This window comes from Alexandromys fortis, unplaced genomic scaffold (assembly GCF_014885135.2).
Source record: "Alexandromys fortis isolate MF-2015 unplaced genomic scaffold, M_Fortis_MF-2015_v1.1 scaffold_39, whole genome shotgun sequence".
Taxonomy (NCBI): Eukaryota; Metazoa; Chordata; class Mammalia; order Rodentia; family Cricetidae; genus Alexandromys; species Alexandromys fortis.
In genome coordinates, this window is record NW_026067918.1 from 8456215 (window position 1) to 8483084 (window position 26870).

The 26870-nt window shown below is 46.1% G+C and overlaps 1 protein-coding gene across 1 annotated transcript in view; it reads right to left on the bottom strand.

Moving 5' to 3' along the window:
• The window catches only part of Grb2 (growth factor receptor bound protein 2), a 60932-nt gene extending 34588 nt beyond the window's left edge, over positions 1-26344 (bottom strand). The window contains exons 1-2 of the mRNA XM_050140291.1: positions 26145-26344; positions 19074-19278 (exon numbers count right to left, since the gene is read on the bottom strand). Of these exons, the coding sequence (XP_049996248.1) occupies positions 19074-19151 (78 nt within the window). The 5' untranslated portion in view covers positions 19152-19278; positions 26145-26344. The remainder of the gene's footprint in view (positions 1-19073; positions 19279-26144) is intronic.
• Between the last annotated feature and the right edge of the window lie 526 nt (positions 26345-26870).

Below are 26870 nucleotides of genomic sequence, written 5' to 3' on the forward strand. Positions count from 1 at the left end.
TTTTTCGAGACAGGGTTTCTTTCTTTCTTTTTTTGGTAGACCAGGCTGGCCTCGAACTCACAGAGATCCGCCTGCCTCTGCCTGGCAAGTTAAATTTTTTATGGATATGAAGGGCCAAGCGATGGTGGCACACGCCTTTAATCCCAGCACTCGGGAGGCAGAGGCAGGCATATCTCTGTGAGTTCGAGACCAGCCTGGTCTACAGAGTTAGTTCCAGGACAGGCTCCAAAGCCACAGAGAAACCCTGTCTCGAAAAACCAAAAATCTTTTACGGATATGAGCGTTTTACCTGCATGACTGTGCACTACATGCATGCACGTGTGCACATACACAGAGGTTCGTTTACAATCATAAATTATTGACTACATGCAGTAGTAATAAGTCTTTCTGGCTCAAACCAACATGCACATACGCATATACGTGTGTGTGTACACATGTATGTATGTATACATGTGAATGTGTGTGTATCTTTCTTGTCTGACAAGCAGCTCAAACTTAACCGTGAAGAAGTGGAATACATGCTGTTCACATGACATTCCAAAGCACCCCTATCCAAGTGCCTTTCTCCGTCTCCGAGGAAATAGATGTCCCCCTATTAGCATCAACTCTACATGAAGAACACAACATTTTTAGTGACCCCCTGCCTCTGTCATTCTGCTGTGACAATTTCTTACTTAAAATACAAGTGTGGTTAATAAAAACCAGAAACAACTACGTGCTAAAGCCCTCAGTTACACTCTGCCTTTAAAGAACCTTCCCCAACCTAAGACCCTGACATGGGAAGCAGGAGAACCACAAGTTCAAGGCCCACCTGGCACGACTCTTTTCAACAAAATACAGCAAACACAAAGTAACTCTTCCCAGGACTGCAACTCCGTGGTGGGAACAGTCCTGCGTCTCCAACCTCGGCTACTGTGGTCCAGAAGACTGCATCCACAGCTGACCTCTGTGACACCACTGTTAGCTCCGCCTCGAATGCTGTTCTTTGCGTGTTTACTTAGTCCTGTCAGCCACGGCACTGTTTGTCACTTTTCCCTTCTGGAACCCACACAATCACACTTAGTAAAGTCAACTGCACCACCAGAGTATAAGAATCCCTAGCTGCTCTTCACAGTGTCCTTTATGTAATCACACACATTTCAGGAGAATGAATGGATTTCTCTTGTAATAAAGAATACAATTTATACTGGGTTTGGTGGCGCACACACACACACTGTAATCCCAGGACTTAAGAGACTATGACAGGAAGTTTGGGACTAACCTTGGCTACACAATTTGCCCACCTCAGCTACATCATGAGACACCATCTCAAAACAAACAGAACACAATTTATTACATTTTTATCATGAGCAGAAGTCATGAACTCTGTAAAGTGGACAGTACTGTCTTGTTTCTACAGATGAGGAATCTAAAATTCTTTGGGGCTGGCAAGATAGCTTAATGGGTAAAGATACTTGCTCCAAGCCTGACGACCTGAATTCAATCCCTAGAACCTACACAGTGCAGGGAAGAATGAGTCCTGAAAAGTTGTCCTATGACCTCCACTCATGGCCTGTGCATGTGTCTGTGCTGTGTGCCTGTGCATGTGCGCCTGTGCTGTGTGACTGTGCTGTGCATCTGTGCTGTGCATCTGTGCTGTGTGACTGTGCTGTGCGCCTGTGCTGTGTGACTGTGCTGTGCGCCTGTGCTGTGTGCCTGTGCTGTGCACCTGTGCTGTGTGACTGTGCACACATGAAGAGACATAGAGTGTTGGGGTTAAAGGCATGCGCCACCACTGCCCAGCCTCAGATACTTTGCAAATAGAAGATGCAGATGGGAACTCAGATCTGACCACCAGAGCCATGGCTCACAGATGCTGTGCCACAGTCCCTCCACCTACAACAGAACACTGTCCCTCAAGACTGCTGTCCACAGCCCACAGAGTCCTTTGGTCATCAGGTCATCTCTGCAGCTGAGAGGTCTATCAAACAAGCAAGTAATGGACAGTACACTCACAACAATGCTATTCCTCCAAACTGTCGCACAAGTGCCTGATACTGAACCCCACTGTTTCATTCAAGCAAGAGGAGAGGTGTGAGTCCCTTTGAAGGTCAGTGAGAGGGCATAGATATTTATCAAGTATTCAGGTCCCACCTGAAACGGGGGGGGGGGGGTTCCTTTCACTTTCTGGAAGGCAGATTAGGCCAAATGTATCACAATTAGTGTTTTGTGTTGTTGTTTCCCTATATAAATGGCTGCCGTTGGCTTATCAGTGCTGGGGACTGAACCTGAGCTTTCTGCAGGCTAGACAAGCACTAGCAACTGAGCTCCAGCTCCTTTGTTGCTCTTGGCAGTTTTGAGCATATACCTAAAACTTTTACAGCAGAGCACGAAAAAGGATGGCAGTGACGTTGCTGGCTTTTCCTCTCTATTGGCCATCTTTATTTTGTACATTCTCTGGCAATTCTAGTAACAGGGATTGCTATAATAAGACTGTGAGTTTTACAAGCTGCCAGGTGTCTGACACCAATCCCATTGCAGCTCCATCTGCTGCCTGTCCAGATGCTCACGCTAAAACTGGAAAAAGTCCATGGAGAAGGCAGAAACTAATGCCTCAAGAAACACTAGATCTGTTTGGAGAGAGAGAGAGAGAGAGAGAGAGAGAGAGAGAGAGAGAGAGAGAGAGAGAGAGAGAGAGAGAGAGAGAGAGAGAGAGAGAGAACAAGAAAGAAACCTCAAAAGTTGCTAGGTTACAACCATTTAACTCTTCATGGACAGAGCCTTTACATCCACCATATCCAAAACTCCAGAACAGGAAGGAATGGTGTGACAATAACGCTATCCTTTTCTGAGAAAGTATCAAGTTGTATGACCTTTAGGAAACACTGGCGTCTACACAGGGATGGTTATGGCAGGTTATTCAAGTTTCACTCACACAACTGTAGTGGTGATGGATCTGTAATGTAAGACACAGCATATACTACAATCAGCAACCATGTGTGAGGCTGGAGAGATGGCTTGGTAGTTAATAGCACTGACTGCTCTTCCAGAAGACCTAGGTTCAGTTCCCAGCACCTACAACATGGCTTACAGCTACCTGTGACTCTAGTTCCAGAGGCTCCAATCCTGACCTGCAAGGGCACCAGGCATACTCATACATACATCAGATAAAACATTTAATGAGTATGGGTGTTTTGCCTGCATATACATCCATACCACATGCATGCCTGGTGCCCGGAGAGACCTAAGAGGATGTCAGATCTCTCGAACAGGGAGGGGTTCCTGATGGTGCCAGCCTCTGTGTGGTGCTAGGAACAGGAACTGGACTGAACCTTTTCTGAAGCCCACACTCTACATTTACAACTCCCTTCTGCTGCCTCTGTAGTAGCTTGCCTAAAGACAGGACAGATACTTGATATTTTGTCTTTTTTTGTTGTTGTTGTTGTTATTGTGACAGAATCTCATTTGGCCCAGGCTGGCTTTGAACTCACTATGAAATTTATATTTCTAATCCTCCTGCCTTCTGATGGACCCACAGTTTACACCTGAACCAGATAAGTGACAAATGCCTGGACTAAGTCATGTAACAACACTGTTGGAAACACATTCCTCTAGGTGTGGGGAAGGGCTAGGAGTCAGAGTGTGTGGTAGGGTAGGCCTGACTCCCAACACTGCCAGGCCAGGAAGAGCCCATTTTCTTGTTCCTCATGAGGGCTTTACTTCACTGTGGTATCCACACGTGAGTCCACTTATACTCATGAGGCTCCCACTTAGAAGGTTCTAATACCCAGAAGGAAGCTGCTGTTGACGATGAGTTTCCTGGTAAGGAGTCCAAAACACTTTAGAGTGGACGGTAACTGTATCTCATTATAAAATCTCTAAATCAGGGTGTGTATTCCCATAACAGTGCCCTTATAAACTGTTCCTCAGTTTATAAGTATAAGAGTATATACAGGCTTCCCGTTTTACTCCAGATTCCTAGCAGACTACACTGGTCTCCACAGCAGCATCAAAGCTGAAAAGAGGATCTCAGAAGTGGCCCATGCTATGACTGAGCCCTTATTTTACAGCAACTTATCATCAGCCACCCGAGCTCAGTGTATCTGGGACTGGAGCCCAGCATAGAACACTTGTGTTAGGCCCCAGTTTAGCATCCAAATGGGGCGGGGACTAATTTATTTAAATAAGGCTTAGCTAGATTAAGGAGTGGAAGCTCAAACTTCTACACACAACTCATTGTTTCTTTCCATCACAAGGCCATTAGCCAAACATAAAAATTCAAAGACAGTGCTGGCTGCTCAAGAGGCTGAAATCCAAGGACCAACTGAGCCCAGTTCGAGGTGAGTCTGGGCATCAGCAGGAAAGCACTTATTTGCTGCGAACGCACACCGACATGGTTCAACCAGAAGAAACCCAGATATTCAGAACAACGAACGTACCACACTGCCACTTACACTGGCTCGGAGTCGGTGGTAAAATTAAGTCCTTCTGCAGCTGTTGACCACCACGTGGGAGACATGTCAGCACAGGTCACTCACTAACAAAGCACTCAAGCTCCAAGTTTATCAGCAAAATACAATCACCCCAAGAACTGGCTTCTAAGAGTTATTAATATCCTGTAGCCTGAAATCTGTCAGAGGAATCAAAACAAAAGTTTATGGCCAAGTTTGAAAAGTGTATCAGATCTTCCTCTGTGACTGTCACTGAAGATGTCCCGACTCTTACCAAGACGGAACGCACACCACCTGTCCTTTCTGGATTCCAGTCTCTCGTGTAGTTTGGACACATTCCAGGCCGACTACAGCTATGTTTGGCACCATAGACCATGTAGCGCTAGCCATATTAGTAAGTAAGAGGTCAGAGAGCTCCCTGCAAGTGCAGGACACAGCTCAGAGTTAAACAGCTGCCTACGAAGCTAAGCACTCTGGCAAGGCTTGAGAAACATGAAAGAAAGGAAAAGAAAACTTGCCCTCAGGCCATCTCCCTTGCAGCAGCAGACAGAATCTATGTTGGGAAGACTCCTCTCCACAACAGTCCCCAAAGCTGCTCTTTCTGGAGCCACGCTGTATCAAGCACACAGATGGGCAGAGGATCTCAACCCCCCCCCCCCCCCCGTGGATTGTTTGGATTTGTTTACACTGAAAGGATAAAGGGGAAAACTGATGGGGGGGGCAAGCCAACTTTTAGAACCCTGTCATTTAGTGGTATTTCCTCATCTCTGCTGGACTACCACTAAAATAAAATGTTGTCACTATAATGTCCAAAATAAAACTGATGAAAATTGAAAATTGGATTGTTTATTAAGTGACAACTTTAAAAAAAAAATCAAGAGACTACACAGATGTCCTGCTCTAGCAGAGGACCCAAGTTCTGTTCCCAGCATCCATGGGTGGCTCAAACTGCTGTGACAGCAGCTCCAGGGAGATCTAAGGCCTCCAGCCTCTGAGGGCATCAGCTCTCATGCAGTCACGCAGAGGCACGTAACTAAGAAAAAATTATTTTCTGTGTATGGGCGTTTTACCTGTATATATGTCTGTGTACCGTCTGCACGCAGCGACCACAGAGGCCAGAAGAATGTGTCACATCGCTGGGACTGGAGTTAGGACACCAGGTCTCACACAACCCAGGCTGGCCTAAAGCTAACTGTACAGCCAGAGATGACCTTAAATTTCTGATCCCTGCGCCTTCACTGAGTCCCGGGATCAGAGGCACGTACCACTGTGCCTGGTTAGTAATTGATACAATAAAGTATACTTGTACTTTATAAAAAAAATTAAGAGGAAAAGTAGCTAAGAAGCTAACCAAGGTCTTAACAACAACAAAAGAGGAGGGTGACAAGTTCCAGTGGCCCACATCTGTAACCCCACACTCAGGAGGCTACTGCTGTGCCAAAACTTGACAAGGCTCCCAGATGCAGAAGGTGCTCGTCCAGGGAGAGAGAAAGAGCCGATATGGCATCAAGAGTGGTGAGGCAGCTGAAGGAAAAGAAGTGATCCCAAGGCCATCAGGAGCTTGGGCAAACTCCAGGTTCTGTGGAAAGGCAGGACACCTCAGCAGTTTGAAAAAGTTGTACGGGCAAAAAGGGCAATATGGCTGAAGACCAGGGATGTGCGATCACTTGGTGAACAAGGAAGCTAAATGACTGACTGACAACTGAGCATGTGCTGTGTATTGCTGGAGCCACTGTTTCTGAATTACTGGGGGTGTTACCCATGAAGCACCATAGAGCTTTGCTGACTGAGAACACAAAACTACAAAATAGAGGTGCACGTTAGACTCAACTCTAAACAGCTCTACAGTAAAGTAAAGCTGCCCTTGCTTTTGTGAAACAGTTCTGGAACGGAAAATACAGTAATTATGGTTCTGGTGAATTCAAAGAAATGCTGCCTCTGCTCTCTGGACATGCCTCAGATGCTGCTGTCAGCACATTCAGCTCAGACCACATCACACGGGCCGTGCCACGGCCACCTCAAGACCACATCACACGAGCTGTGCCACGGCCACCTGAAAGTGAAGAGGCAGCATTCCCAGGCCACTGCAAGAAGGGACACACAGGGACACTCTGATCTTGTAACTTTATTGAGTGATAAAGATACAGGACTAGGTAATGGCAGGTTTGCAGAACCAGCCTCTGAACAGACCACAGACAAAGCGCTGTAAGAGAAGGGCTTAGAAAAGCCACAGTTCAAAGGAAAGGAGGCGTGTAGACAAGGACAAGCTCTCTAGGAAAGAAAAAACGCACCTGAATTCTCTACCTAGCCCACAGCAGCACCTCCAAAGTCTACAGGAACCACCAGTGCATGTGGAAAGAGGGTTCCCAGACTTCAGTGAAACTTCAGCCATGCCCTGCACCAAACTAACGCCAGCTGTGACAGTTGCAGCAAGTCTGTGGTAACACCGCTACATGGCTACAGAAACCTGTACCTGCAGTATGCATTACCACAGCCACCCAGCTACAAGAAGTGAAAATATGGCCAGCAAGGGTAAAGAACTAATTTTTACTTCATGTGTATGAGTGTTTTGCCTGGCTGTATGTCTGTGTACCGCATGCATTCCTGGTACCAGGAAGCCAGAAAAGGGAGTCTGACCCCTAGAACCAGAGTTATAGACTGCTGTCGGTCTCTATGTGGGTGCTGGGAACTGCATACATGTCCTCTGCAAAAAAAAAACAGCAAGCACACCAGGTGGTGGTGGCACACGTCTTTAATCCCAGCACTCAGGAGGCAGAGGCAGGCGGATCTCTGTGAGTTCGAGGGCAGACAGGGCTACATAGGTGAGACTCTGCCTCACAGACAGATAGACGAACAGACAGACAGACAGACAGACAAGATAGACAGATCGATCGATCTATGTTTGAGGACTGGCAAGACAGTTTAATAAGGGTAAAAAGCTCTTACTGAGCAAGCCCGAACACCTGAGCTTGAACCCTGGCCCTGAGAGTGGAAAAGTGAACAGACCATAGAGAGCTGTCCTCCACCTCCACACACATGCTATGGCATAAGCTCTCTTTTGTGCGTGTGCACACGTTAAATTAAATTTTAAAAGTGTATTTACCCAGGTGTAGTGGATACCAGAACTCACGAGGCAGGGGATGTCCATTTTGAGTTCCAGGAGACCCAGGGCTATACAGAGACACCCTGTCTCAAAGCAAACAAACAACCAAATCTACATTCAGGGGTTGTGGGAACAGATCAGTGGAGAACATGTTCTTAGCATGTGGCAAGACTGGATACTGTCCTTAGACTTCCTTCTCAGTGCTCGCTGACGACATCCATCAGCTTCACTCTTACAGAGAGGGGATGTAGAGCTGGAAAGCAGCAGTTCAGCCCTTCTCATCAGCCACGGCTGGGGGATTCTGTGCTTTTATATTTGATAAACAGAATGGATTTAGCAAACACGTTTAGGTTCCATGAATGAAAGTGTGGGTTCCTTTAACTCTGAACAATCTTCCCACCTGCAGTGCTGGGCGAGTGCCCCACACGTGACCCCGTACACAGCCATCTCACTTCCACTCATCTAGCCGGAGCAGCAGAGGCTCATGCACTCAGAGGCTGCAGTAAGAGGGAGCTGTGACTTCAAGAGAGTGAGACTATTCAAAGAAAAGAAAAGGTAGATGGGGAAGAGGGAGAGAGGAGATGAGGAAGGGAGGGGACGATCATCACCTTGGTAAGTGAGCACTCGTCAAATGCCTGGCACGTGCAAGGACTGAGCTTCCATCCCCAGTGACAGCATGAATGAATACGGGAATAAATAAAGAGCAATTTCATGTAAGCACTCTATTCGATATTTTCTTTTCTAAAAAAAAAATGTATTTGTGTGAAAGTTTGTGGTATTGGGAGGGTGGAATGTGTATGTGCCATAAAGTGCATGTACAGGTCATAGGAACTTTCAGAAAGCAGGCTCTAGGGTTAAACCTAGGCTGTCCTGCTTGCACAGTAAGAGCTTCTACCCCGCAAGGCACCTTCCAGCCCTAGCCTATATTTTCTATACAGAAAGTTGTTCCATAAAGTATTTCCTGAAAGAGGGAGTGTGGGCATGAAATTTGAAGGCACTGAACTGAAGTACGTCACAGAAACTAAAATAGTGACAGAAGAAGTTCAAGGCTCGTGGGTATGCCATGAGGCTATCAATGGCTCACATCTACTTTCATGACGGCCAAATACATTTCTCAAAGGCAATTCCAAGTTGAAGTGTTCTAGGACAGCTCCAGCAACGCTTCAGAGCTTCGCTAAATTTAGAAGCAAGTCCTTAGTAAATTACAGATAGCTACATAGCCAAAAAGAAGTCGTGAGAGCTTCTAAATTAACTCAGAAATCTGCCCAATGTCTTACAAAGTCTGTTCCATTCAAAATACCCAATGTCTATCCTCAGCAAGCTCTTACAACAGGGCATTAAATATTATTTAGACCTTGAAACCTGGTCTTTGTATCAACCTTAGCATTAAACACAGCACCCGTTTAAGAACTTAGGAAATACTCAGTGATTTCTATAAAGCCCTTTTAGAAAAACATTATTAATGTGTATGTATGCCACAGAGCATGGCCCAGCGAGGTCAGAGGACAACTCAGGTTGTCATGTTCAGCAACTAGTGCCTTTACCACCAAGCCATCTCAGCAGTCCTATAACCTACTGGTATTTGTAGATATAACATATCAAGGTAGATAATTTTAAGAAATCATCAACTCAGGAGGCAGAGGCAGTCAGAGCTTTATGAGTTTAAGACCAGCCTGATCTACAGAGTGAGTTCCAGGACTGTCAGGACTATATAGAGAAATCCTGTCTCAAAAAACCAACAAAAAGAATTCATCAAAATGCTAGTGTATCATAACACAAACACAAAAAAAGTAACTATCCGCCTAAATCTAAAGGATCATCTATAGGAGACTTCCCGAAACATCTCAATCACAAAGCAGAGCACTCTCCATCTTGACGACAGGTCACACCATAAAGCCACAAAACAAGCTCCAATAAATCTAAAAAGATTTAAACCATACAAAGTGAGATCAACAATCACAACAGAATTAAAAGAGAAGCACCTAAAGATTAAACAACATGATCCTCAATAAACAGTAGGTCAAAGAAATAAGGAAAATCAGAAAATAACTTGAAACGAAAACAAAAACTGAGGGCCAGTGAGATGGTTCAGCAGGGGAAGGTGCTTACCACCAGGCCTGAAGAACTGAGTTTGAGTCCTGGCACAGAAGGGAAAGAGAGAACTGATTCTAGCAAGTTGTCCTCTATCTCCACTCTCAGCATAGTGTGTCTGTGTGCTCAAAATACACACATGAAACACACACACAAATAATAATTTTAAAAAAGGAAATGCTCGCCTAACTTATGGAATGAAGCTAAAGCAGAAAGTGAGACAGAAATTTATGGCTGTCAACATATATATTAAAAAGAAAACCGAAGTTAAACCCCAGCTCTCAGGAGGCAGAAGCAGGCGGATCTCCTGAGTTCGAGGCCAGTCAGGTCTAGGATTCCTAGTGAGCTCTAGGAATCCGGCTCTATTGCTGGTTTGCATCACCGTATTTCAGAGCACAGCAACCGTGACACAGCTGCACACAGTAAACAGGGATGGTGGCTGTACAGACTACGTGTTTCCTGAAAAGTTCTAAAAACTTGAACATTGATGGCGGAAGCTTTTTATAAATTTTCTAATGATGACGAGATTATTTACTTAATTTCAAAAAAGTTACCTGACCACGGGAAAAGTATAGCCTCACTTTCCTTACATTCTCCAAGTAAAAGAATTAATCCACCATTTTAAACTTCCAATCTTCAGCTATTTTCAAAGCCAAACATTTTGAGAAACTGACATAGCAAAGCAGACAGATGCTTGACTTGAACCAAAAACTCATCCCAAAAGGGGATGAAGAAACCTCTGAATTATTAGTAGAGTCAATTGAGCTCTAACAGGAACACATGCCTAAGTTTCTAGTCCTTGAGAAGCTGAGACAGCGGGATGTCTGTGATTTTCAGGCCAGAGAGGACTACCACCAGAGGGCTGCATAGCTACACCTTCAAAAAAAAAAAAAAAAAAGCAACAAAACAAAACAAGTTATCTGTAAGCTGCTGCCTGGAGCTCCACTGGCTGTGCCTTTTCTGTACAAGAGGTGCATGCGTTTACAAGCACACCTATTGTTAAAGCTGGCCAGACAGCAAAAGTCCTCCACCACCCACCCACCGGACTACTGCAAATGAGCACATTCCTGAATGAGGAGGTTTATTGCCTTATTCTACCTGTTTCTCCAAAGCCCCAGCAAAGCTTAACTTCATTAAAGCACGTTTGCAGCATAAACTAAATAAACCTAATTTGTCTTCCCATCTTTTTCTGGACATGAGTTAGGAATCAATCTAGAAGAGATTCGTCTGGTTTAAAGAAGGAAATCTGGACTAAAACTACCGTATATTGTCAGTATTGGTGGTGCACACCTTTAGTCCAGGCAGAGACAGAAACAGATCTCTGAGTTGGGGCCAGCCTGGTCTAACTGTTCAGGTGAGCCAAGTATGTGAAGCAAAACCCTATCTCAAAACAAACTACAAAGAATCTAGAAATGCATGCCAAGTCCCTCTATTGTCATAATTACTCATTACTCTCATACCAGTTAGATAGAAAGGCAAATGATCACCTTAAAGAAAGCCACAAAATAAACCATGCCTCAGAAAACCACCAAGCATTTTAGGTATCAAAGCAGCTTAAGCATTTCACGAATCTGGCTATCACAGTCCCATAAAGCACTGCCAGACTGGGGAACAATGTCCCACCACTATCAGGGGACTATCAGACCTATTCTGGCTGAGAACTAGAGGCCATTTTCAATAGCTGTCTTAAAGAAGGTGATGTCGGTCCAGGAGTCAGACAGCAGGACAACACAGTATACCCATGTCCCCTTGAGACTAAGAACTAAATTATTAATAGAAGCAATCAAGAAACCCAGCAACAGGGAACTAGGAAAGTCAATTATAGAACATTACCTTGATACATTATGTAACCACTAAAAATAATTAGAAAAATATAAGAAAGAGCGCATATTAGATCTGTGTTTTGTTGTCCCCCAGTGCTGGAGGACATACAGAACTCTATGCATGTTAGACATGCACTCTGCCACTGGGCTACACCTTTGGGTTCCTGTTACACTATTTTTATCTATACACTTACACACATACTCACCTGCATGCACACATGTGCACACATGCACTTGCCAAGCAAGGTGCACAAATGAAGATCAGAAGACAACTTCCAGGAGTCAGTCCTCTCCTTCCACCATGTGGGCTCCAGGAATGAACCCACCTCGCTGGGTTTGGCAGCATCTTTACCCATTTCATTGGCCTGTACTACATAACGATAAAGCTTAGGATATTTCTGAAATAGTAGTGCTAAAAGGGAATTATATAGCGTTTGGAGTTTCCTATGTTTTTTTCTAATAATGTATGGTAAAATAAGTTTAAGTGGGTTGGGTCATGCCTCTAATCCCAGCACTTGGGAGGCAGAGGTAGGCATATCTCTGTGAGTACAAAGCCAGCCTGGTCTACACAGAGTTCCAAGACAGCAAGGGCTACATACACCCTGTCTCAAACAAACCAAAACTAAAACTAAACAAACACCCATGCTTCACCTGAGCTCTGGGACAGGGCTGAGCAGCCCCAAAAGTGAGATAACAGATACACACCCACCAGATTAGTTGGCAGAGGCATGACTTAGGAGTTCCCTGACACCACTCACACTCCTCAATCATCTTAGCAAAATTAACAGCAGCTAGCCAATTACAGTCATGCATGTTAGTCGCTGCTGTAAGCACACTTAGCTCTTTTAAATGTTATGGTGGTCCTAGGAAGGCAGGAGGAGGACCAAAACGCAAAATTGTTAAGCAATTTTGTCCACAATCACAACTGGCTAGTAGAAGAGCTAAGACTCAGATTCTAGTCTGGAATCTACCTCTTTTTTGCTTTTTTTGGTTTGGTTTGGTTTTTTTGAGACAGGATTTCTTTGTGTAGATTTGGAACCTGTCCTGGCACTCCCTGTAGACCAGGCTGGTCTCAAACTCACAGAGATCCTCCTGCCTCTGCCTCCCAAATGCTGGAATTAAAGGTGTGTGCCACCACTGCCCAGCTTTGTTTTGTTTTTCTTTGAGATAGGGTTTCTCTGTGGTAACCTTGGCTATCCTGGAACTCGCTCTGTAGACCAGACTATGGAGTCTAACTCTTTAGAATACACTGTAACTGTCTCTCATCCCACATCCAGAAAGTGGTGAAATCAAAGAGTATCTGCCAAGTGGAGCAAGATTTGCCTCAGTCATTTGAGCTTTCTTTTTTTTAGGTCTCAAAGCTTTGATGCTAAGCCCCAACTATGATGCACTTTAGCCTAAAAGACTTAAAACCAGGGTCCAGAGAGACAGCTCAGCAGTTAGGAGCATGGAGTGCTCTGCCTGAGAACCAGAATTTGGATTCCAGTACCCATGTTGGATGGCTTAGTCTCTGAGCCTACGTAGACACCCCTACGATGATGGAGCTCATGGTATTGGTCCTTCATGGGGTTAATGATGCCAGTCCTTTGGTGCCAGAGAACACTGGAAAAGTTGTTAAGGTCAAGACATCCAGCCCGAGTTCCACAAATGGTGTCTGCTCAACAGTAACGTCACCCTACTGTCAGAGAGGCAGAGTGTGAAGTCCCCAAGGGAACACTGCATATCCTCAGTCATGTCTTCCCCAGAAGAAGGAAGTGGGTCTGTATCCCGGCTCCTCAAGATGCAAAGGAACTGAAAGTTCATTCTCAGCACCTATTTGGAAACTCTGTGTTCAGCTGACAAAGTTGACTATAAATCTACTTGCCTTGAGAGAACTCAAATCACAAACTGTTATCCTAAAAACTGAGCTGAAGCTCGGTGGTAGAGGGACCTGACTTTAATCCAGCACTCAGGAGGCAGAGGCAGGTGGATCTCTGTGAGTTCGAGGCCAGCCTGGTCTACAAGAGCTAGTTCCAGGACAGGCTCCAAAGCTGCAGAGAAACTCTGTCTCGGAAAAAAAGAAAAACAAAACCCCAAGGTGGAGAGCATCTGAGGAGCCATATTTAAGATAGTCCTCTGGTCTTCACAAGCCTAACCCTCCCTTTCCTCTCCCCTTCCCTCCGCAGAGAAACTCTGTCTCGGAAAAAAAAAAAAAAAAAAAAAAAAAAAAAAAAGAGATACACCTAGGTAAAAACACTCATATATAGCAAATAAAAATAAATTTAAAAATCTAAAAAAGAAAGATTATAAATAAATGCTGAGGATTTGGACAAAAGAGAATCCTATATATACACATTCTGATGGGAATGTAAAATACTCCAGCCACTAGGAAAATCAGTATGGGTATTCTTTAAAATCTGAAGACAAAGCCAATGTGATGACCCAGCAGGTAAAGGCTCTTGCCACCAAGCTTGATGACCTGAGGCCAATCCCCAGGATTCACATGATGGATGGAGCAAACCAAAAGCAACAAACTGCCTTCTGATTTAAACATGTGTGCTGTAACATGTTCACAATGCACCCTAAACACGACTAACAGAATTAAAAAAAAATCCTGAGGAAGGAGACAACTAACTTCAAAGTAGTTTTCTGGCCTCCTCAGGCACACCACAGCACACTCATACACATCATACAAACACACACATCATAAACATGCACACTGCAACACACTCATACACACATCATACAAACACACACATCATAAACATGCACACTGCAATACACTCATACACACATCATACAAACACAAAAAAGCACATAAAGCCAATGATAAATTAAAAACTAACAGCAAGGTGGTTGCACACGCCTTTAATCCCAGCACTCGGGAGGTAGAGGCAGGCAGATCTCTAAATTCGAGGCCAGCTTGGTCTACAGAGCAAGTGCCAGGACAGCCAGGGCTACACAGAGAAATCCTATCTCAAACAAACCAAAACCAAACAAAAAAGAAGTGAATGGGGCAACTGCGGATAATTCTATTAAGGGAATTAAGTCACTCTCAGAAAGACAAATACCTTGTTTTCTCTCATTTGTGATCCTGCAATTTAGATACACTAAAATCACAGATATACATAGATCTACACTGATGACAGAAGTAGAAATGAAATTGTCCAGGGAACAGAGAACAAAATAATGCTGGAAAATATGCTCAAAACACATTATACATGTGCAGCTTTCCATAATATTGCATAATCATTTTTAAAAAGACATACAAAAAAGTAGGGTTTTTTTTCCTAGAATAGAAAAGAGTACTTAAGATACAACACTCTAGTTTAGTCAACATTACCCATAGGTAATCATAAATGCATCTCTCAGTATACCAACACTAGATTTTAAAGCAGCCCTACATTTTATTTCTTTCCATGTTATATTCAAATATCTGAAGTAAGCCTTATACACGGAAATATAGGCCTGCAGCTGTGATAAAACCAACCAAGCAGACCGGGCTGTGCTCACCAGTGGGCAGTCTTCCTGCACCCACGGGAGATACAGACACCATTAGATGCCAGGTAGAAAGCCCATGATTTTTCCTTTAGCATCCTCTTCCTCCTAACAGCCTATACCACACAGGTACTTAGATCACACAATAAAGACTGGAACATTCCAGGCTTGGGACTCTATACCTCCTGTAATAAAAGCCCAAGCTGAGCTGTGCGACGACTCAAATGCACTTGTCACCAAGCTTGTTGACCTGAGGCTGACCACCCACAGGACCCACACTGCGGAAGGAAAGGAAGGACGCATATGCCGTGGCACCCGTGCCTGTTTCCCCCAAATAAGTAAGGGTAAAAATAAGAATCTAAGTTAAGGGGCCTTTTGTCTTCCAAAACCCTGGAGCTAAGCCCTGGGCCGCCTAGTTCAGTAATGTATTTTTCTTTCAGAGTTGGTTGCTGAAGACAGAAAGTGTAGCTAATGCCTCATCCCCAACAGCCAAGGCAATGAGTCCAGTTCAGGCCTGCTCAGTAAATAAGACACTGAAGTAAGCTAAGTGGCAGAGACGGGCGGATGCTCAAAGGGCAGAGAGTGAACCCAAGACCTTCTTCTCAAGCAGTTCAGGAGGACAGTAAAAGCAGTGAGTCACGGACACCTCAATGACTGGAATGCTGGTCCCCTCCAGAACTGAAGAAGGAAGCAACCAACCTCAATGGAATTCATACAGGTCTGTGGGCTTGAAATGGCCCCGGGATCCCTGTGCAGCGGTGCCTGAAGAACAGTCAAGACATGCTACTGCCGGCCTTTAATCTCAACACTCAGGAGGCAGAGACAGCAAAATGGCTGAGTTTGAGGCCACCCTGATCTACAGAGTGAGTTCCAGGACAGGCTCAAAAAGCTACAGAGAGGGGCTGGAAAGACAGCCCAGTGGTTGAGAGCACTAGTTGCTCTTCCAGAGGACCCGGGTTCAATTCCCAGCACCCATATGGCAGCTCACACCAGTCTGTAACTATAGTTCCAGGAGATCTGATGCCAATGCACATAAAGTTAAATGTTTTTTTCTTTTTAAAAAGCTACAGAGAAACCCTGTCTCAAAAAAAAAAAAAAAAAAAAAAAAAAAGCCATCCCTACAAGGCAGTTTTATAGGACCAAGGCTAAAAATGCGAAGGATTTCTTCACATGCCCAGCAAGTGCTGTACCTCTGAGCTACAAACCCGGTCCCTTTCTCTACCACAACAATGAGGAACTTAAGTGCATTTCAACCATGCAAAGGCCTGGAGCTTGCAGGGAAAGTCTTTTCTTCCTTAAGTACCTCTGCTCTCCAGGCAAAACACAAGCTTCAGTAGAGAAGGACAAGTAACAACACCAGCACAGGCAACACATGTATCATCTCAAAACACAACAAGCAAAGAAACAAACAAACCAAAAAAAAAAACCCAAAACAAACAAAACAAAAAACAAAGAGGAAAAGAAAAGGAACAACAAACACCTCCCTATTTCAATTAAAGTTTAAGTGTCCCACACCACTGCAGCCCTTTGAGCCCAGAGCTATCAAATGATATCAAAGTGAGTGATGACATGGGCTTACTCCAGAAGAAAGGAAGAAAACTGCGTGTTTGTTTTACCAACAGTTCTTCACCCAGAGCGCCCCTCCTCCTCGTGAAGCTGTGTCAGAGCTGAGACAAAAGGACTGTGTCACACACTCACACTGGCTTGCACTTGCTCTCGCTCTCTGGAGTGGAGCCACAAGATTACTAACAAACAGCTAATGGCCACCGTTCAAAAGCAATAATGGCATCATGACCTCATATCCCAGTTATCTATCAAATTGGAAAGAACTAAGTGTATGGCTTTCTCTCCCAAACAGAATGCGAAAGTAAATGGGAACATTCTGATTCACCTTCCTCATCATAAAAATTCCCAGGAGGACATGAACAATGTGTCAAACATTTATGGTCTAGGTGCAGGGCAAACTCAAGAGACAGCACTAGGGGGTGGTGGTGTTCAGGATCCCTGGTTTTGTTTTCATTGTAGATGTGGTGTTAACAGGCAATGGGGATGCACTGACAAGAAGACTATGAACCGCCAGCCCTGCAAGTCCAAGTTACCAGGGGAGGTCTAATGGGAACCCTACGCATTACAGCACAGCACAACACAACACAATGTGTCAGGCACGGTGGAGCTCACCTATAATCTTGGGCTACATAGTGAATTCTAAGCAAGCCTGGCCTAAAAAAAAAAAAAAAAAAAAGAACTCTGTCTCCAAAAAGCCAAACCAAATAAACAAAACCCCTGGTTCTTAAAGGTTTTGTACAGGCTGCCTGTACAAAACGTTGAGTGCCTGAGTAACAGCCTCACTCTGAGACAGCACAAGTGATTATCTCCTGTACACAGTAAGCTCGGAGCAGATGACCTCTGTGCCAATGGCAGAATCATTCAGTAGCAGGACTTCCCTCTCTGAGTCCTAGCACTCTAAGAAACCAGCAATGAGCTCTGAAGCCAGGGCTGATTCTGCCCATCTCTCAAACAGCTTTGTGTCACAACCAAGGGGCTAACTTCTGGAGCAGCCTTTCAGCACTGCCTTAGGCACATGCAGGTCAACTGACATTTAGCCTCTCTCCCTGGTCAGTGTAACCATTTCAGAGCCCAGCTCCTTAATGTGGAAAATGTGTAACAGTTTCCTATGAGATTGAAACAATCCATCCTACAGGTAAGATCTTTAAAATGGGAAATAAGCAATTCAAAATAGCTGCAGGAAGTCACTGAAACTGACCAGATTCACTAGGCCCCTCCCTGCCAGAGTAAGCAATAAAAACTGAGTGTCTCCTTCTCAGTAGCCATGGGACAAGAAAAGGCTCAGAGGAGAGGCGCTGTAGACTCTGAGACCAGACCAGCTGCCTGCAAGAGGTTTAGAGCAGTGTCCGCCTGCAGGCTGTCCAGGGTGCTCCAGGTTTTCCAGCTTGTGTGAACTGTGACAGGCTGGAGTGGGACCTGGTGGTACAGCTGTCTTTGAGTCAAGTCTGCTCCTGTAAGTAACCCCTCACCCATATTCCTGTAAGTAACTCGAATAAAACCTCCTGGCTCACGGAGCTGGACTTTGGTCTGTCGTGGGCTCCCTATCTGTGCATTTCCTCAGGAAAAGTTGTCACATAGTAACATTCCCTCACTTTGAGCACTGAGGGCAGACTTGATCACTATCCACAGGTTACATAAAGAGTCTTTATAGTTCTTCCCATAAATCACGTTTTCACTTTCTTCCTCTAAGAAATCAAAGAGTAGCACTTGGGTAGGGAAAAAAAAAAGCAGGGAAGCCACAAAAATCTAGACTAGGGCTCTGAGGAAAGAATATCAAAACTTGAGACACAGGCAGCACTCAAAATATTAAGCTTTAGTTTCCCCACTTGGAGTCCATATACTCTTAGACAACACTCACCCTGTAAAGAAAAGCGATAACCAAAAGGGTGAGCTGCTCCAGCCAACTGCGTACATCACCGTGTGCTAGGTCACTGCACGGCCCAGTAAGCTCCAAACAGCGAAGAGGCTCACTTCTAATCTGTATCCATCTTTTACGCAATTAGACTTTAATTCTCAGTAATTGCTCAAGTTCCTCTAAAGAAAGCCAAAATCTAACGTGTATAAGGGCAAGTTAAACACTGTTATGTGGAACTCCATTAGTTTTTTTCTCAGAAATGAAAGGCAATGAACTCTTCAGTGAGTTTGGGCATATACTCACCCTCTCCCTAAGCAGCTTCTAATCTAGGGCCCCATGACAAGAGGCAGAGTCTTCTGGCTATGCACAGCAAGACTAGAGGAATGCTTTTACATAAATTATTCACGTTCAGGATTTAAAAACATTCCTTGTGGGTTTTTTTAAAATACAACTTCACAAGGTAAAGCCATCACTCATGATCCCTTCCGACTTTGCCTGTGTCAATAAACAGACAGACATCACACAAAGGCAGTTAAGGAGCACACACCACACCACTCTCCTATGCCACATTTAGTAATCGCTCGGCATCTACTACGGCAAGCTGTCCAATTAAACCTGGTGATGGATGTTAAAGTGTGCACTGAGGAAAGAGAAAGCACAGCGTCTTTGTGTGTTACCAGGGTGAGGAAAGGCAGCCAAGCACGAGAGGCAACCACATCAGCACTCACCTTAAGGATGTCCCCCCTTTTGAAGCTCAACTCATCGTCAGCAGTAGCTTTGAAGTCATATTTGGCGATGGCTTCCATTCTGAGCGCCGCTCAGTGCTCAGCAGCCTGAAGCAGGGGGGAAGGGAATCTTCCCTGCTGAAGAGCTCTGGGTTCAGCCTTTCCGATTCTGGGGCTATTCTTGCACACTGGGACACACAATGCCACCCTGAATCAGAAGAGCGATGATTAAGAGAAGTGGCCAGATCGAAGGCAGCCCCGCCCTGCCAATTGGCCTCCCAGCCCCCACGCCCCCTGGCTCCGCTGGGCTCAGCCCCCTCCTCTTCCCTTCCAGGCAACAGCTCCCTTCTTCCTCTTTTCAGCCTCAGCCCCAGGCGACTGACAGGCCCAGCGGCCAATAGCGGCAGCTGCTTAAGCTATTCCAGAATACACTTCCTCTTCCTTCCCGCAGGGTGTAAGCTCCTGAGCCGGCGTCAGTCTCAGCCTTTTCCCTAACACCCCTTCACACAACTCCCGCACCCAAGGCAGGCCGGGCAAAGCAAGGCTCCGGAGGTGCTTACACGGGCCCCCCTCCCTTTCTGCGCCACCCGCTGGTGTCCTGAGGACCAGGACACTCCCATTCTCCGTCAGAGCCATGCAGGACTTGGGTATTAAGAGGCTCTACTCTACTGAAACTAAACCTTGACCTGTTCTCAAAAGGAGGTGAGAGAACGAGCCTAGAATACTTCTTACCCACCAACAGCGATACTAGCCCTAGCATCGTCCACACCGGCCTGTCACTTGGTCACTAGAGGACTCAAGGAATCTGCTCTTGCACAAGATACCACAGACTCTAGTCCTTGAAATAGGCGATCCAGGTTTAACATTCAGGAATAGCCTCTACTTTACTTTTGTTTGTTTGTTTTGCCAGACAGGAGGTTTCTTTGTAGCTTTGGAGCTCTACTTTACTTCTAAACAGCACAAGAGCAGAGTTGAAGTTCTAATTTATACTTAAAAGTAATCCCTTTCTCCGGGCAGTGGCAGCGCAAATCTTTAATCCCAGCACTGGGGAGGCAGAGGCAGGGGGATATCTGTGAGTTCAAGGCCAGCCTGGTCTACAGAGCAAGTTCCAGGACAGGCTGCAAAGCTACAGAGACCCTGTCTAAAAAACAAACAAGTATCCCTTTCAGCAAATCTGAGCCATCAAGTTATATCTGGGGCAGTGGGAGGAAGGGTTTCACACCAGAGTTATGGCTGGCCTGACACCCATATATACACCAGTCTGGCCAAGAATTTGAGGTGATCCGCCTGATTGGTCCCCAGAGTGCAGAGACGCACATTCCCCACCTCAAATGTCTTCTCTGGGGACAGGTTAAGTACAGGCTGGTACCAGATGGTCCGACCCCAGTCTCATCCAGTTCCTACTCTGCTTTCCTCCGTCAGGAGAACCCTGCAGTGAGTGAGCAGCCTTCTGTCGGTGGACGATTTCTCCATGTGAAGTCCTAGGTCAGAACTTCCCCACGGTGCATCCACTGACAGTGACCAGGACGGACGGTGTGGCCACGATCAGGGGTGTCATCTTGATCTCCGCATACTTAAGGGAGGATAAACCCCTACTCCAGTTTGCAGTCACAGTTTACATACAAACTAGACAAACACAAACAAGAGCCCTGGCAGAAGGGAGAGGATTGTTGATAGTGGCACCGTTCTTGGCTAGTTACCACCCAGCAGCTCACTTTGAGGGGCACGAGTGATTATTACTCTTGTTCTAAAGTTAACATTTGGAGCATTAATCAAGCATTCGGCAGCAAATGGGCTACGCAGCAGACCGGCTGGAGATGTAGTGCTACCAGGGGAGAGATCTCCCGAGGGACGTCCTCAGCCAAGTCTGAAGGCCACCGCCCTAGCAAACCACACTGCTGCTTGTTCTTCACAGCCATACCTTTGTGTGTCTATGTGGTGCTGACTCTCAGGAGAAGAAGAGGAAGAAGAAAAAGTCTGAGCAAATATAAAAGTTTTAAAAATCAAAGGTTAGCCCTAGTATCCTTAAATTCTCAATATAGTCTCTGTAGTTATTTTTGATAGATTAAACTATGTCTACAATTTTTAAGTATGTGTGTGTGTTTTGACTGCAGGTACATCTGTGTATCACATACATGCCTGGTGCCCAAGGAGACCAGAAAAGGTAGTTTGAGAGCTGCCCCGTGTGTGAGTACTGAGATTCAAAAACAGGTTCCCAGAAGAGGAATAAATGCTTTACCTTTTAGCTATCTTTCCAGCCCTGACACCAACTCATTGCTTTGATTTGCATTTATGTTTTGTTTTGTTGTTTAACTTCCAGTGACTTGTCAGGCTCTATTCAAGATGCCTCTCTCTCTCTCTCTCTCTCTCTCTCTCTCTCTCTCTCTCTCTCTCTCTCTGATTGCTCAGTCTATCTTAGAAGGTAGCTATTATCCCATTTTTTGGTCAGAAAACTGCATCTCGTTTAAAAGGCTTGCCCGGTATTATAGGTGTAACTGATAGGATCATTACTTGAATGAATGGCATTTCTCCTGCCTCTCCAGACCATGAAGACTCAACAGTAAGCTATGCTGGCTGGCCTAGTGCCACGGAGAGGGAGAGAGAATTTAGAGAAAGAGAATAGAATTTTATCAAATCCTTTAGGCTGCATTTTCAGATACAATTCCCCTATCACTTCAACAATTACAACTGTATTTTCCACTTTACTGCGTGTGATGGGCTCTCGAGATGTGTGCTAACCACTTAGAGCCGCTCTCATTAGGAATGCTAATGTGCCCAGCCACTTCATTTCTTTAGAAGAGCGGTGTCAGCTCTGGTAGGAGCTAGAGAGACAGCACAGTGAGAAAGCATGGGCTTAGCACACTTGATTGAACTCTGGCTCAATCACCAGGCAGTGTGTGTGCACGCAGATGTGCGCACACGTAAATTGGGTACCCGTGTTTGTCTTTAGGTTTCTTTCCTTTAATAGTGTTGTGTATAGCAGTGTATGGTGTTGTTGCTATCTTTAATGGAAGGTTGGGATTCCTTGGTTATGGATAACCTAATCTAATCTCTTCAGGTTTTCTAAGTCAAATGCTAATTTTATTTGCCACAGACATAAAGTATTGATTTGATTTTCTCACATTTATCTATCCGTGTGTTTGTGTGTGCATGTGGGCGTTGGTTCTCTCCTTCCATCCAGTAGGTTCCAGGGACAGGACTCAGGTCAGCAGGCTTGGGGGCCAGCATTTATCTGCTGAGCCCTCTCAATGGCTTCTGGTGTGATGTTCTGTTAAGTGATTATTTGAACAGTTTCAACTTTTACAAGTGTTAGACATTTGTGTTTTGTTTTTTTTTTTAAGATAAAGTCTTACTATGGCTTGTGCTAGTCCTGACTCAGGGTTGTCTCCCTGCCTTAGCCTCTCAGGTGCGAGGATTACAGGTCTGAACCAGAGTGCTAAAAAGGCTCAGTCTACTCAGGAGCCTGGTGCAGACGCCTTGAGTGCAGCTGCAGGAAAGCAGGGCCTGAGAGCTACCTCACCATTTGTGTCTGGAGACAGACAGCACCTCTCGTAGCCCAGGCTGGCTTCCAACTCTATGTAGCAGAGGATGACCTAAACTGATCTGTTTTCACCTACCAAGTGCTGGGATTACAGGCATGCACCACCACACCCAGTTAGTGTAGTACAGGGATCCAATCTGGGCTCCTGTATGCTTGGCAAACACACTATGGGCCAAGCCTCAGCCCTAGCCTGACCTTGTACTTTTTGTTTTTTGAGACAGGGTTTCTCCGTGTAGCCTTGACTGTCCTGGAACTCACTCCTAGATCAGACTGGCCTCAAACTCACAGAGATCTGCCTGCCTCTGCGTCCCGGTGCTGGGACTAAAGGTGTGTGCCACCATGACCCGGCCTGACCTTGTACTTTCTTTGCTGTTCAGTTGTGTTTGCAGGTGTCTCAAATTCTGACCCACTTAAAGTGCATGTCCTAGACATGTATTTCTGAGTTTTATTGGTTCCTGCATGAGGTCCTCCTAATGGGGAATTTATTCTTTTAATTCAGGTATTTGTATGTAAACTTACAAAGGTTGTCTATTTTAAATCAGCCCATTTGGGGACTAATTTATTATGGGGCCAGCTTGACAAACTTTTCCTGGAGAAGACACAGCATACAAATCTACTCGCCCCAGATAGGGACCAAAGTATGGAAGCCACCGAAGTCCAACTTGGTGAACCAATGAGTTTTACTGGAGTGAGTTACAGGAATATGGGTGAGGGGTTACTCACAGGAGCAGACATGACTCAAAGACAGCTGCACCACCATATCCCATTCCAGCCTGGGTGACAAAGCTGGGAGCCTGGAGCCCACTGCATAGCCTGCAGGCAGCTAAACAGGTTGGAGAGGGTCTGACCTTCCGGCAGCTCCACTGGTTTCTGCTTCTTCCCAGCAGCTGGTCTGGTCTAAAGAGTCTTCTTTGCAACATCTTAGTCCAAAATGGACTCAGATTTCATTGCTCCTCTGGCAGGGAGAGGCCTAGTGAATCTCTTCAGTTTCAGGGACTTCTGCAGCTATTTTGAGTTGTCTGCCTTCCTACTAAAAGTGCTTCCCTGTAGGATGGACTCTTTCAAATGATTCAATCTCGCAGGCAACATTTACATTACACAACTCTGCTGAGTTCTGCCATAGCCTAATTTTAAAAAGATACCCCTACCAAGTACAGTAGCATAAGACTAAAACTCTAGCACTGGGCTAAGGCTGAAGCAGAACAATTCAGTTTGAAGTGGGGGCTATACACATTGGCGCATACCTTTAATCCCAGCAATTGGGAAGCAGAGGCAGGAGTATGTCTGTGAGTTTGAGGCCAGCCTGGTCTGCATAGAGAGGGCCAGAGCAGCCAGGCCTACAGAATCCCTGCCTCAAAATAAATACATATGTATGTATGTATGTAAAATCAAGACCTTGTCCCAAAAAAGTACTTGGATAAAGAATTGTTTCTAGTGAATTTATTGTCAGGTAATGTTTATTCATACAAATTTTAAGAATCACTGCTAAGATCTGACTGGAGTCTTAAGCAAATTTTGAAATTTGCATTCCAGAAAATGTACCATGTCTGAACAAAATACAAATGATACGTATTTAACTTGGCACAACTCTGGGGAAAACCAGCTTTGACAAACACAAAGCAACACATCTCAATCATCACTGGCCAGAGGGTAGAGCTCCTCAGTAGGTTCTAACTTCTGTCCAAGAGTATGGCAGCCCTGTCCTGCAGCCACCTGTCCCAAGTCTAAGGCTTCATAACGCTACAGAACAAGAGCTGCTGCACATGACCTAATGGGAATCACTGAAGAGACCTCAGGGATCCAATAAGCCACCACTTAAAACCCAACAATTGAGCTAGAGAGATGGGCTAAAGACCTAATAGCTCAGGCTGCTAAGAGCACTGACTGCTCTTCCAGAGGACCTGGGTTCAATCCCCAGCACCCACATGGCAGCTCACAACCCTCTGTAACTCCAGTTCTAGGGTCCTCTATTAGCCTCTGAGGACACCAAGCACACACACACACACACACACACACACACACAGACAAAATACACTCACCCACATAAAATTAAAATAAATCATTTTGAAAAGCCTAGTAAGGGCTAAATCAGTAGTTAGAAGGGGTAGGCTTTAATTTACAAATTTCTGAAGTTGTTCCCTCAGATTTTTCAAACTATCTTAATTCATAAATTCCATAGGTGATTTTCATTTGACGATTGCCAACTATAATAAAATCCCAAAGATGAGTCTTTTAGCCCCCAAACTGTCTCAATCTTCCTTACTAACAGTGAAAAGACACAAAGGGAGAAAGGAGGAAAATACTAGACACAAAAGCATGATCTGTAAGAAAACACTAAAATACAAATGCGACAAGCAAACAGGCAAAATCCACTTGTGACCTGATGGCACTATGGACTACTTAGGAATGACTTTGAGTCTCCGAGTTCCCAGGGGAAAACTTAAGCAGCCACCACCCCCCCATGACGCCCTAGCAGCCCTGATGGCTGGCTGAAGAATACCGTGGACGTTTAAGTGAGGAATGAAAACGGGGAAAAGGAAAAGGAATCTTGGAACGACGGAGAAAATTAACAGTGCCAAAACGGGCAGGAACTTCGAAAATTATAGCCGAGGAACAGCAAGAAGGGGAAGTAGATTATTTTTAAAAAGGGGGTGGAGGGGCCAATGACTAGCGTTACAAATGGAGTGGAAAGGAGACGAAGAAGGCAAAAACTGGAGAACAAAGTGAAAGAGGGTGCGGAAGTCAGAATAAAGCCTATTTCTCTAGCCTCTTCTGAGTGTCAACGGAACCAGAAGATGGACCTTGAGTGCGCTTCGGCTCCTCTGCAAACTGCACTGCTATAGCACTTGAAGACAGGCTAAAAAAAAAAATCACTTTCTAAACAAACTCTAGCTCAAACGGAGCGCTGCAAACGGACATGAACCAGCGGGGCTCTCGCTGAAATCCTTCCTCCCAGCGTTCCCATCAGCTGCTGCTCCTGCTTTTTCCCCAACAAGTATTTTTTCAAGTAGCTCTAAAAAAGACGCGCCCAGCTCTGACAAAGACCCGTCGACGGGTCCGGGTAACAAGCATTCAAGCACACGGTGGATCCCCGCACACAATTCGGCCGCAAGATGCCAAAAGATGGTGACGTGGTTGCTTTGCAGGTCAAAGGAGCATCAATCACCACGTTAGCGAGCCGGCACCGAATCCCCCGCCTCGCGGGCTCAGTCAGCCTGACTCAGAACAGCACCCTGCGCCTCTCGGCTGCTCCGGGCTCCCTCTGCGCCAAGGCGGACGGCCGCGGCACAAGACCTCCCCGACCAGCCGGGTCTCTGCCCCAAGCGGGAGGAAGACCGGCACCAGGAAGGAAGCGCCCCAAAAGGGGAAACGAGGAGACGGCAGCGCAGCAACTGCGCTCGGGTCCGAGCCATCCCCGGCCCACCAGTGGCCCACTCCGGCAAGCCCAGCAGATCGGGCCCGGGCAGCCCGCCGCGGCAAGCCCCGGAACGACGGAGCTCCCGCTCTCCTCCCGCCCGCTCCCTTGCACTCACCGTGGCGCAGCCGTCCGCTCCGTTGTCCAGCCCGGCCCGCCCTGCGCTGCCGCCCGCGGCCGCCAACCCCGCTGCTGCTCCCCGACTGCGGCTCCCGCTGCCCTGGCCACCGTCTCCGCCTCAGCCGCGCTCGCTCGCTCTCGCCGCCGCCGCCGCCCGATCGCTGAAGCAGCAGCAGCAGCCTGGCTTCCGCTCCTAGACAGGGTCCCGCGAGAACTTCCCCACGCGGCCCCGCCCCGCCGCGCCCCGCCCCCGCGAGACTTCCCCCGGCGGAAAAGGCCCAGAGCGCAGGCGCTCTCCTCTGCTCGGCCCGGCAGGTAGCCCAGCGGGTGCCTGCGCGCAAGCGCCAGCCCACCCCGCAGCAGGTGGCACGGGCTGGGCTCCGCCCCTGGGTCGCTGTAACCCTCTGGGTGCCGGAGCTGGTGAATTATAGGTCTGCCCTGGAGGAATAACCCTTTCCACGCTCAGATCACGTTCCTTTCCCGTTCTACCAAACCAAGGCCAAAAGGCAGAAGGAAGAGCGGTGTCAAGATGGCTCAATCCGAGTAGAGGACCAGGCATAGAACTGTTTGGGAATTTGGTTCATAAGATGAATTGTTTGGTCTGTTGATTAACTGAGCCACATACCTAATGTAGGTAAGCACTGTGTTGGTAAAGAAGATAAAACCACGAAGAGATCCTGGCCTTCAAGCAGTTCAGTCGAGAGTAGCAACAGAGAGTAAAACG